The 13,707-nt window shown below is 36.7% G+C and overlaps 1 protein-coding gene across 1 annotated transcript in view; it reads right to left on the bottom strand.

Moving 5' to 3' along the window:
* OTOGL (otogelin like) overlaps positions 1–13,707 on the bottom strand; it is a 95,046-nt gene that overhangs the window by 68,655 nt on the left and 12,684 nt on the right. Inside the window, exons 9-18 of the mRNA XM_068999633.1 lie at positions 12,190–12,320; positions 11,441–11,547; positions 9,117–9,223; positions 8,329–8,454; positions 7,544–7,652; positions 7,258–7,304; positions 5,695–5,840; positions 4,000–4,123; positions 2,190–2,367; positions 1,142–1,266 (exon numbers count right to left, since the gene is read on the bottom strand). Coding sequence (XP_068855734.1) covers positions 1,142–1,266; positions 2,190–2,367; positions 4,000–4,123; positions 5,695–5,840; positions 7,258–7,304; positions 7,544–7,652; positions 8,329–8,454; positions 9,117–9,223; positions 11,441–11,547; positions 12,190–12,320 — 1,200 coding nt within the window. The remainder of the gene's footprint in view (positions 1–1,141; positions 1,267–2,189; positions 2,368–3,999; positions 4,124–5,694; positions 5,841–7,257; positions 7,305–7,543; positions 7,653–8,328; positions 8,455–9,116; positions 9,224–11,440; positions 11,548–12,189; positions 12,321–13,707) is intronic.

The raw sequence follows: 13,707 nt of genomic DNA, 5'->3' as shown, positions 1-13,707 counted from the left end.
ACTTGGCTGGAAATTAACCTGACAAAATAAGTTACCAAACAAACAATAATTTTTTTTTTTTAGTTTCATCAGATCAGTATCATCTCACACCTGGAAAAGATGCCTGTGCTTGTAGCATGGCGTGGATCACTTCACTCTCCACTGCTTTTTCACAGTGATTATTAGAGGATCATGGGGAAGTTTGGGCTGGAAAGGACCCTCAGAAAGTCCACCCTCCTGCTCTAAGCAGCTTATGTTTATGTCAGACATCCCCTTCTCTGAGACAGCACAGAACTGAGGGTGAGGCACAAAGGCTCTGAGCTGATCTGGCTGAGAGATACTGCTTTAGAAGACAGACCATGACGAAAGCATAAAAACTCTTAGAATGCCCCACATTGTTAGAGGTTTATTGTTATTCTAGGCTTGCTTCAACAGCAACATATTTAGGCTCTAAATATGGATAAATCCCACATCTTTAGTGAGATCTGATGTCTGAAACATTAAAAACATTAGACTACATTCTGTCAGAATTGGCAACTACAGTCTACCCATTGTCTTCATTAATTGAAAAGAACAGCAATGCAAAAAGGAGACAGTGAAAGTTCAACACAAGCCATAGGCATGCCAACCAGCCAAAACTAAATCTTTACTTGGGAATTTGAACAAATCCAAGGCTCTCATATTGTCTGCACCAGTTTTTGTCAGAGAACATAGATGGAGGATAAAGAAACTTTTAAAACAACAAGCATCAAGAAGCCAAAGACAGGACGTTTGACCTGAACACTGTCTCCTGTACTTTCTTTATCAATCTACATGCATCACATCTTTCCTCTCAACTGGCATAATTTACAGGACCATAGACAGCTAACACTCTGCATGTGTAGTAGACATCAGAATTTAGTACTCACAGCAAGTACACCCAGCACTAAATGACCAACTATCTTTTATTTATCAAGTACTCACTTCAATTTACATGCTAAACGGATGGAAAGAACAGTCTTTGCCAAAAAAAAAAAAAAAGAAGAAGAAAAGAAAGTGCACATCTAAACCTGGAGCTGAAATACATGAAATACATGTATGTGAAACTTCTTCACAGAGAAAACAGAAACTATCCCATAATAGTAAGATACAGCTAATTCCAGACTCCCATGTGAAAACATACCATTTTGCTGATTAACGTTGCAAGGATCAACCACAGGAATATTGATAGGCATGGAACACGCTGAGGAAACCTTCCATGCATTGGCATGAAGTTGTGGGGTCCCTTCTATCATCCCTGCTGGAGATCTGAAAAGGAAAAGATCAACACTGCAAGCATCCTGCTGACCTTAGGGCCTACATGGGTGAGGATGCAAGTTCATTAAAAAGGCTTAGATGCATAGTCACATTGAACAGTGTGCCAAAAGAATTTCCATCTGTCAGGTACAGAAGAAGAGAGGGCATGTGAAACTTTTTCCTCAATATTTAATTCATGTGAAAATGCTCCTACACTCAAAGTCTGCCTTCACTTATGCTTAATTCAAGTAGTCTGGAATCAGTGGGAAGATGCATTAGAGGAGATTTGGCCTTTATCCCAGTACATAAATGGAGTGAAATGTCAAAATTTGATCTGTTAGCCAATTTTGGAGTTCTAGAGCAGGGCTGTTTGCATTTTGATGTTGGCTTGCACCAAGTATTTCAGAAGCATTTATTAATGCCAGACAAGTTTTGTGACATTATAGCTTGAGGAGCTTTGGAGAAAATAAGGTTAAAAAGTAAGGAAAGTGTGCCCTTCTAATTCAAATATTCCTGTGGTTCAGAATTACATTTTTTTACATTAAAACTTGATGTGGGGAGGAAAATCGAGCAGTAGTGTGAACCTTGTGAGGATGAGGCAGCTATTATCACCCACTCTTTTTCTCCGTGCTCATGTATTTGCTCTGAAGATAAGGGAGCAACAAGAAAGAAAAAAGTGCATTCAAGTAATATCATCCAGTAACTTCTACAAATAATGTGGTAGCTTTCTATAATTTCTTAGCAAAACATCTTAGAATGCCTAAATTTGTGACTTTGATATTTTGAAAAGAGACTACCGTTTTAATTAAGACATTTTATATTGGTTATTTTAATGGTTTGAGCATGTTAATGAAATTAAATAATCAGATTGTTATGTTCAAGAAAACTTTTCACTTGTTATTAAACACGATACAAATGTACAACACACAACTTACAGAAAATCATCCCTTAAATTTCCATTGTACGTTCCACATAGTCCTAATGTTCTTCTCTTCCATCTGACATCAACTTGAACATAGATCCTTTCTCCATCTTTAGCAAACAGTATCTTCAAACCAAAACTAGTTTTCAGTTGAACAAAGAAAGAAGATATATTCTGAATTTCAATAGCCCCTGAACACAGCAAAAGAAGAAGAAAAACAAAGTCAATGAAACACAACTTCCAGGTTGTACTGGTTTACCCACTAAACAAAAAAAAATTTTGAACACTCAGAAATAAAATTAGAAACTATGCACAATCTCACCATCAAATATCCTCACCCATTCTCCATCTGAGCTTATTTCCAGTAACAACACAAATCAGGAATTCCAGCTACTGTTGACAGTAAAAGAATCTCACACCTTTCTGTACCTGTGAGTTATCTAGAAACTATGTGTGCACCTCTCTTTGGTTTTTTTATTTTAGAAGAATACAATGCAACTGCAGGCCTCTGGCAATGAGAAGACACGACAAAAAAAACTCTTTGTTTCTTAGTCTCCAGTGATATTAAAACACTAATTTACAGATCTCTGTAAGGTGTATTGAATCTTTGGATAGAAGGTTCTGTCTTACCACTATTGACATGACATCAGTACAGCTCCTTCCTTGGACTGTATGTGAACTGAGCCCCTATCAAATTCCCAGCTTTCCTTCCCAGCAAATCCATTATGTGAGGAAACAGAAATTTCAGTCACAATATTCATTTGCTAGACATTGTGGGGCTACTTGCAGCTAGAGGCTTAAAGTAGATCTACCTGATCTACCTTCACAAGCAGCCTCTATGCATGCACACACACAGACTCAGGCACATAAACCAAGAGAAGAAGATAAAATCCTTAAAGATGTCCTTAGATGACCAGACTTACTAGATACACACAATTATCAAGAATGTGACACTAAAATATTTTTCATATATTATATTTGTTGCAGACTCTGGAAAGAAGCAAGAAAGTGAATAGGGACTGGTTCAAAAGAAATAAAATGGAGTTACAAATCAAATTATGAAGCAGAACTGTCAACATAGAGCATAACTGAGCTATGAAACTCATTTCCACAGAAAGCTGTGAATGCCAAAAGAAGAACTGTGACTGGAAAAATTCAATGAAGAAAAGACAAAGCTGCAACCACCAGCACAGGACTCCCTAAATTCCGTTTTGTTGAAGGCTGGGTAAGAACTTTACTCTCACTTTACTCTTTCAGAAAGAGACTAAAAATCCAGTAACTGGTCAAAATAAGTTTCAAAATTTAGCAATGTAATTTCTACCTTCAGTGCTTAATTTTACAACATGCTTTTAAGGCTGGTTTATTTTACTATCCTTTCCAAAAATGTTAAATAAGTTGTCTGAAATCACAATGTAAGTCAGCAGTGAAACCAATACAAATCCCATGGAGCACATGGATTCTATTCCATTCTATTTAGTCAAAAAAGCTTTAAACAAGCTAGACTTTATCATCAAGGTCTCTTCACCTCCTGTTTTTTTGTCACCTCCTTCCCCCTAAACACAAACAAAATGAATGGAATTTCTAGGTAATCTGTAAGATAAGAAATGCAAACAAATGAGGGCATAATGAAGAACTGATTCACAGACAATAAAAGTAAATTTCTATAATTATTACTAAAGTTCCAAGAAGTAAATTATTGTATTCTTTTATAAGTTATGTTTAAAGAAATTACCTTTTCATAGACCGATATTACTAAAAAGTTTTGGAGCATATAAGAGACAGAATGTTAAGTCTGGTAAAATTCTTCTCCATACACTTCTTACCATTGAGATTAAAAACTTGGTTAGGGACAGTTTGGATTTGACCATATCTTGTGATGGTTACTTGTTTCCTCACATCATCTTCAAGAACTAGTGTTACAGACTCAATGCAGGCGTGGTCAAAGTTCTAAGTAGAAACAAGTTTCACCATCAGAAACCGGCAATGACGTTAATATTACCATGGAAAACAGAACCAAACAAACGGGGGCAGAGGGACAATCATACAGAAGGGAAATATCAGAACTGTCATCAGGTAAATCAGTTGTAAACTATGGCTCAAAGCATTAAACAAAGCACACAAAATTAAATGTACAACATAATACAACATTGCTTATGTGTAATCTCCATATGGCAGGAGAATGCACTTTAGTTATCATGGCAGTCTTATAGTAAGCGGGCAGAGGTCCCCAGGTACTGATACTGGGTTCAAAATTCCGTATTTGCACGGCCACCCTGGGTACTGCTCATTGATGGATTAAGCAGTGGTAGAGCAAGAGTCGGATCCTGTCTAAATCAAGCTGCTGCAATCAGAACACAAATGCAGCAATGCAGGAAAAAGAAACTTTGGTACACATGAAGGTGTTTCTCACCATGAAATGTAGTGATGATCTCTGATAACAGACAAAAAGGATAAAAATTCTCCAGTATTATATTACAATAATTTATAAATATCTGACTATTGAAAAATGGTGACCTCTAAACTATGTCACACACATCATTTTAGTGTGCAATCCAGGCAGAATTCATGAACCTAAATACAAAAACCCACACAGAATTAGCTGACACCAAGCATCTTGTGCTCCCTGGGGACCCCTCTGTTTTCATCGAGAAACTTTTCAAGGTGCCTAGAGTTGTACAAAGGGTTATTACCAGTGGAAATCTTGTTTCTCAGTGGCTACCTAACCAACCATTTCATGCTTGAGGCCACCTGAAATGCAGAAACAGTTGTCTCAACACCTATGCAGGAGAAGGAGGTGCTTACAAAAAAGGCAGAGAGGCACCAGCTCATAATAATCAAGCTTTTGAAGGGAGGACATGAGAGCCGGTCCCGTAGTAGGACATTGCTCTCTGCTGAGAAGTTCAGACATCCCTCTCCTCAGCACATGGGCAGCTGCGAGTCACACTCTCAAAGCCCCTTCTCCTGAGAGCCTAACAGCCTCATTAAATCCATTCTCACAGGTAAGTACTTTTTATAAACACCTTTATTCCTAAAGCCTGTTTTTGAATGCCTGCCAAAATATTTTCAAACAAGTATGTGTGGTGACTAATCTCATAGATTTCTAAAAGGCATTGTTCCAACACATTAAATATGTTATGTTATATCAAATAAAAATCTAAAGCTACAAAAAAAAAAAAGTCTTGCCTAAATAGTGTTGTATTAAACCTACAATGTTGCCAACAGCAGCTTTTCCAAAGCCTGACATCTGTTGGTACCATAACTAAAGGTGTTTATACAACTTTAATATGCATAAATGAGTAACTCTTTAGATTGATCTCACTAAAGTTGCAACAGCTTTTACAAAGGGCAATACAACATGTAGCAACAAAAACAATTACAAAAAAAGAGCTGTGAAATGGTTTCAGTTTATATTTTCCATTTAACATAACCAAGTAGTTTACAGTAGAACTCCTAGAAGATTGCCTGAAATACGGATGGACTCGTTTTTTCAACATTAAAAAAAAAAAGAAGTGGCTTACCTGTCCACAAGGTGCTTTTTGTAAAGTGATTGTGAATTTGTTTTTTCCAGTGCCTTTTACCAAAATGTACTGGCAAATCCCAAGAAAGGTAAAATGACGTCCATCAAATGTTGTGAAATGAGAGCTGCCTGTGATGGAGCACTCAGCTTGAGAGAAAAAGGATAAAGAATGTTCACTTCCACAAGAATGTATCATTAGTCTGCAAACTATGTAAGAGAGAGAAAAAAAAACTTTCTCCTGATTTCTAAGCATATAACCCAGGCTAACTTTAATCTATGTAGCTATAATGGCATTTAGAAACAAATTATACTAGAGACACCTATTTCCAACAGATACCATCTCATAAAGAACACATCCATGTGCAGCATCTTTTGGTTCTAAATAGATGAGATGCCTTTGACAAAAATACAAAAGACTTTTCTCTTTGATACTTTATAAATAAAAATTTACTTATTTACTTTATTTATCTCTTTAGTATTCAGAAGTATCCTAGAATCTTCTTTTTTTTCCCAAGACTCAGCATGAAAGAGGACAAGCTTCTTTCTCCATCCTTCTAGGTATTATGGCATTGGTTGTTACCACAGGTATGAAGAAGATGCAGGTTTCAGTGTGTCCTCAGGGCACAACTTTTTGGGAGTTTTTTCCAGTTCAAATCAGGAATGCACAGCAGAAGCAAGTCTCCAGCTCATCCCCACTTACTGCACTTTCAATCACACCATGGGGTAGCATCAGAGCACATGAACTAGATTCATTTTAGCTGCAAGAGGTGCTCTGTGGGAACACATCTAACCTGCTCCCACTACTAACAGCAACTCAGTTCCTAGGACCAGACCAAAATAGTCATAATTAACCCCCCATGTCCACACACAACACACACAGGACATAGAGAGTGGTTCTCAATCTTAATTGTTTTACATTACAGATCCACAGTGTCAAGCCTTGCTTAGAAATTGTTAAGCCTTATTGCCTCATTCAAAGAGGGCTCCTTAATTTGTAAAAAAATCTCTCTTTCAGAAGCTTCATAATATAATCTTGTCTGTGGTACAGAACTATCAAGGAAGTTTCACCACCTGCCTGCTGCATGTTCTTCTGTGTAACTCATTACAGAGACATGCTATCTTTAAAGATAAGCATCATTATTCAAACATGAACTGCTATTAAGAGAGAGAAAATCCAGCACACAGCATCAGAATGATGGTTTTCTTATTATGTACATTAAAGTTGCACCTAGAAGTGAGGAGATCCTTATACCTGGCCCAGGTACTGCACAGGCAGTAAAAACACACCATCTGTGGCAAATAATACTGAGCATAAACAAGAGATAGAAAACAAGAGGTGGATGTAGCACACTGAGGTAGGGAAGCAAGTGGGAAACTGCAGGCTGAGTTTTGTCAGGCAATTAACAGCTTCATTCCAGCTGGCCCACAGCTACTGTCAATATCCATCTGCCTAATCTTTCCTAAATTAGCAGCCAAAAGTCTTGGGTCATATATGGTTCTGTTGTCTTCAGAAAGTTTGTAATTTTTGTTATGAAGTGAAAAAAAAGTAATGAAATACAAATACCTGGACAATCATGATCAGTGCAGTTCCAAATGCCACCAACACAAACACTGAAAAGAAAAATCACAAAACACTAAACAGTGTTCTGATCTCTAGCAAAATAAGTAGCTTTGAGTTAATTAATATACCTTGAATTCACGCAGAATAACCTGTATATTTTAGTGATACACAGGCCTCAGACTGTAAAACATAGATGGTAACTGTTATTTAAAATGTAACTGTGACTACAATATTAAACTAACTATGGACAGTAGCCACAGAGAGATGAAACACACAGGCTTTCACATACCAGTTGCTACATTCTTGTTCAATCTTTGAGCCTACAGGAAAAGCAGTTCCATGATAAATACAAGGACAACTTGACAAAGAGATACAAGTTCCATTTTCCATAATGAGACCTATTGGGAAAGAAGTTAATAAATGAGATATAAAACAAATTAACAAACTCCAGATCACTGCACTTCCCCATCTGACTCAAACATTCCAATCTGCCAGAAAGTGATGTCATCAATCTTAAACAAGGACCAGCAAAAACAGTTGCCCAGTGAGTGCAGAGAGCTCAGAGTGAAGCTCCCTTAAAACAAGTTTTCACTCTGAATCATTGGTTTATGAAAAATGTCTGACTTAAGCATGTAGAACTGCACAGACTCAAAAATGAAAATATTCTGAAATTTCATTATCTTTAGTCCATCTAGAACTAGGACGGTTCACAGTGCAGTCAATAATTTTTATTCAGTACAGGTCTCAGAAACTTTAGTTTCTTGTACAGAGCATGCTTTACAGAGCAGAATTTCTATGGATTTTTGAATAATTCAAATAAAGGAGACTAAATCTGTGCAATATCTTACTGCAGGAAGCATTAGTAATGGCTCCATATTTTAACTGATATTGCATGCTGAGGCAATAGCACAGAATAAAGAACAGAATCACAGTGACAATGATAACAGCTCCAGCAGAATTTACAATATTCATAATTTTCAGGCTTTAATTTTAAGCACAGTCTATATAGACTTCATTATAATATTGGATACTAGGTTTACATGTATTTTTTTAAATAATATTGACAGTATTTACCATCTGGACAGTAACAGCCATCTAAACAGTGCAGGTTGCTGCCAAGACAATCTTTTTCAAATGTGCAGGTTGGTGGACAACAACTGATACAGTCACGGTGAACAAACGTGTCTTCACACTTCTCAGCTAAAAAAACCCCACAGTATATTGAACATTAGTGCAATTTCTCTTTCCATGCTAGAAAACCCATTTCTGTCAAATAAGCATTGTGCAGCTCTGCTGGTATAGGTAGTTAATCAGATCAAGTACAATGGATGTTTTGGAGGAGGTTTAACTGATTAACTATGGTGAAGCTCTCATAAATATTTAAGTTTTTCTTCAGCAAATCTTTATATCATCTCTCCAAAATAAGTTATAGCCTTTGTGACAGGGAAATGTGCTGATATCTCAGCCAGTTCAAAGCCTTGTGCATGAGACTGAGCTGCAATTGATGGGTGGTAGTGATAATAAGAAGGAGCTGGATTAACTGCATTAATTATGTTATAGGGCCAGTAGAGGCTGAAAGATGTTTGTTCTTTGTCCTAGAATATGATCAGCACACATGATGTTTCAAGCAATCCACAGACACATGAATTTTGTTAGGATCTAAACCATACCACAGTGGAATTAAAATATTCCTCTAGCATGTCATGGACTTCATTGTTTGCCAGCAAGAGTGAAATTGGCTGATCAACTTGAGTATCAGGTTTGAGTTCTACAGAGACAAATGTTGCCAAGATGAACTTATTTGAACTGAATACATGGGATAGCTCAAAGGTCACACAGTATGCTTTATTAAAGAGTCTTACTACAGGCAGGAAAGTCATCCCTCCAGTCCCGCACCGGGGACCCAGCGTGAGAGCATGCTCTAGCGTACTCTGTCACTGCCCTGCAGTATGTTTCATCATCATCCACTCTGAAATGATAAAATAAGAGAGTATTCAAGGAACTTAAATCCCATCTACAATTCCTGCCATGTGACATGGCACAGGATATTTCACACATAGCTGACACCACTCGGTCATAAAGGCACACAGGGAAAATGTAAAAAGTAACAAGCTATACTGAATACACCATTGTGGTTTTGTCATTTGATCTCACAAAAAGTTATTTCATTTTAATATTACCACAATGAACAAAACCACTAATCTATTGTTTTTAAAAAGTGCCGCTTATAGTGAAAGAGAAACAGGACCTTTTCTTGAAGACAATGGACAACTCAAGAGTCTCAAGATCCCCATCTCAGGCCTCTCCTTCCTGCATGATGTTGAAACTCTGACCTACACTGATAAAAGACATTCTGGTTCAAGTAAGAATTTCAAGTCTCCAATTGCCTTGAACTTCGATGAAAAGAACCTTATTAGTCGGCTCCTGTTGTGCTGAAATTCTCAGAGCCAGAATATCCACTGAATACCATGGACAGGCTCAGGGATTTACAGCACAACCTTGGGCAAAGACAAGATTTCTGCCTTAGTCTGTACAGAAGAAGCTGTACAGTGGATTTTTACCAGAATCAAGTAAAAAGACATTCATTAATGTTTAGGCAAGTTCAAATTTTATTCAGATGTAAGTCACATACAGTGAAATTCCACCAAACTTTTGTTACTCTGAAAGCCGAACAACTCACATCATTCACTGTGGAAGATTTGATGCCAAAATTAACTAGTCATAACATGACATTTCTATTATAAGCATGTTTATGACAGATCAACTAAATTTGCTTCTCAGCACACAAGATCATGCTTTCAAAATTAATCATTTTAAGAACGTGTTATACTGTGTTTGTATTCTGCTTTCAACACATCTCTTATCAAATCAAACACCACTATACTCTTTGTTACAGTGATCAGTCTCTCCAACTCTCCTTATCTAATCCAATTAAATGGGTCTTAATAGAAAGAATACTTGGCCTATACTATTGCCACACAAAGAACCTAATAAACTGATACTAAGCCACAAGAAAAGAGGTCTCTTTTATAAACAAAATAAGCCTAAATTAATGAGGTTCTGAGACACAGAAACTTCAAGGTTTTTAACATTCACAAAATTCACATCAACACACATCAGATTGTTGACAAAAATCCAACCCTCCTTAACACCACAGCACTGATTCAATACCCTATTTGAAAAATTTGGGTTTTGTTACTCTTCAAAAGTTACAGTAAACTCCTGTGTTACAAACAGACCATACAGAGGCAACACATCTCTTTTCTGAGCAACATCAATGTTTGCCTACAAACATAAATTCTTCCATCTTGACCCAATGGTAAATCAGAAAACTAAACATTCATCAAAAATAGAACTAACAAGTTTTAATGGATTATACTGAGTGATCCTTATGTTTAGTCTTTTGATCTTTTCTGTATGTTTTTGATTAAACCGGTGATACTCTGAGAATTATATACTCTGGTAAATATCCTCCTATTTGTGACAACTACATCTTAATTTGAAAACCTTACTAAAAAGAAAGTGGCACGTTGCTCAATTATCTATTCAATTACTGGAGTACGATCTTAACTTGAATGACAAGAACTAATCAGGAGTCTGGAGACCTAAGGAAAAAATACCAAGTTGCCTACAATGCCAGTAGCTGAGGGGGTGTGACTCCCACCAAAGCAAATGAGAGTTAAATTTCTTTTGCCAACTCTGAATTTAAGTATGTGGAACCATTTTGTAAAAATTCTACTAATTTGAACAATAGTGGTTACTCATAAAAAAACAGTCCAGCTGTGTCTGACAAATGGTCCAGCTTCTCCAGTATTGTTGGTATTTCTCCCTAGTATCATCTTCATACAGTTCTGTTTCAGGGCCTCCAGATAGAAGTTTCATGGGTTTTTTGTGATTAGCAGCTCATCTTTTGTCACGAGTGGTTCTCCATGAATTTATCTTCCACTTATTTGTCTAGTGTTTCCTTGAATCTATGTAAGCCCTTAGCAATCAAAATATTTCTTGTCAGGCTGGTTCTGTGCCCTTTGTTCCCACACAAAATCACCCCCTGAGAAACTCCATCTCTTTCATTTTGAACTTAGTTCTTCCTAACTTCCTTCAATGTTCTTTCATTCTGGTCTCACACAAAAGAGTGAGCATTCATTTCATGTGTCAAGATTAAATACACAAGAATGCCAGTACTTACCTGCAAAGATCATTCATACAGCTTGAAATATAAGAATACGGATCTATGCTTTCATGACAGCTGAGAAAAGGAAACTGTAGGAATATTTGGCACTTGAAGAATATGTCCTGTGCATTAAGGAGAATCAGTAAATGAAAGTTAGCCAATCCTTTCTGAACAGGCATCATTCTTCTTTGTTTCCCTAGTCTAAGGTCCTTTATATCCCCATTAAAATTTGAGCATTGTGCAGTCTCAATTTACTATTATATCTCTTTCTTTATTCTTCCTAAAATTTGTCCTCTCTGCCTAGGCCTGCTTGACTGCATGCTGGTCCTAAACCAGCTGGGATGAAAAAGTGTGAAATGACAAAGAAAAGTATTTTGTATCAATGCAGGAGCTGACCTGCAGCTATTTCTGCATTATTTCACAATTGCTAAAATAATGAGTTATAAGATGCCAGGACTGGAAACTGGACCCAAGTTTAATGCAGTAATGAAGAGCTCTGCCAGCAGACTGGTGCCACTTGGCACATCCATCTGAGCCTTTGTACTTTTAAGCTAAACATATGAAGAACATCAGGGACTCCCTAGCAACAGCCCTGATCTGAATCTTTCCTTTTTCAAAGTCTCAATGCATTTAAGGTTTTTTCAACATTGTGTATATTGTTAGATTCTTTTACCATCAGTAGACAGTGAAGATTAAGGAAATTCGTGTATTTATATGTATATGCATGTATCTATGTATATATATATAAAATATGGTAAGTTTACCTCAGTGGATTCTGCATCGGCCGAGCAAGGACTGGAAAAATCTGAGGCAATAGGGACACAAGCTATATCATCTGAGGCTTGCACAGCCCAGCTATTTGCAAATTCAGCAATGTCTTCTGTATATTCACCTACTGCATGAAAACATTGAAAAAGCAACAATAAAAAAAATTGTCAACACAAACACATAAGACAGCTTTGAAATCTTTAATCATTTTTCAATGCGTTCATTACCTCAATTACAGATGATTTCAGAGTACGAGTTGTAAAGAAAAGTGATATTTTTCTTTTTTTTAATTTCAGGTTGTATTTTATACTACATTTAAATAAAAAGATTGAAAAATACATGACAAAGTGTTGGCTTGGGTTTTTTTAAGTGCAATCACTGATAGCTTTACAACAAATATACAGATAATGACAAGTGTAAGGCATTGAATACTTAAGAAAAAATACATTTCTTTGAAGCAATTTAAGTCTTTCATCAGGTTTCACAAAGGTCAGTTAGTGCTATTATCTCCCTCCTTTTCCCTCATGCAGAAAAGCCCTACAACACACATTCACAAGATGCCCAGCTCTCCTCACAGCATGAGCATGGGAGAATTAACAAACAAGATGCATGACTGGAAGTCATGGCAACAGGCTTGGTTAGATACATGAACATACAAGAAGGTTGGCAGTAAAGAAACAGACACAAAAATTCCATATACTTGCAGCAAGAACTAAATATTGCATTTTCTCTATATTCTTAATTAGGTTAGAAAGGGTATATTGCCTCCACTTTGAAGAACCTTGTAGTAATTGGTATCTGTGCTGTGGTTATCTATATTGATGCATGGCTAGGAGACAAGATATTGAAATGAGGGGGTTTTTTTTCCCAGAGCTGTACCATATAAAACTTAATCAAACTTCTAGCACAAGAGGTACAAAGTTGGACACTTGCAGTGTGGAAAGCCACAAAGCACACTAATCAGACACATACACTTGGATCTCCACAAATAAATGACGATAACATCCTAACCATCACTCTGTTTTACTTAAGAGTGAGGCAGACTTAAAATATTTCTTCCACTCTGACAGAGTATTTCTTTATGCAGATAACCCTTCCCAAACATAAAAGGCTGGGTTTGATCCAGAGGCGAACCTATTGATATAACTCTGCTTCTAGAAAGACATTAAAAATGTTTTATGTACATTTTGACATGGCTTGAAAAAAACTTCTAGGTCTTTAAAAAATACCACAAAATAAAATCACTGTCCTTGAAACAGTTCATAGACACATAGATACATAGACACAGTCTTGCATGTTAAAGTAATACAAAGATGGCATTAAAGGTGAAGATAAGGAAACAGAAAATGAGTTTGTTTTAAAACTGTACTTTGAAAAGGAGTATTATATGCCTCTCAGCAACTTATGTATTTGAGCATTACAAATAATGAGCATTTGGACTCTGAAAGACTCAAGATAGATCTAAGAGCTACCTTTACACTACTCAGGGAAGTACTTTTGTTGGGAGAGATAAA

The sequence above is a fragment of the Aphelocoma coerulescens genome, chromosome 1A, assembly GCF_041296385.1.
Source record: "Aphelocoma coerulescens isolate FSJ_1873_10779 chromosome 1A, UR_Acoe_1.0, whole genome shotgun sequence".
Lineage (NCBI taxonomy): Eukaryota > Metazoa > Chordata > Aves > Passeriformes > Corvidae > Aphelocoma > Aphelocoma coerulescens.
This window is presented reverse-complemented; position numbering and strand designations above follow the sequence as displayed.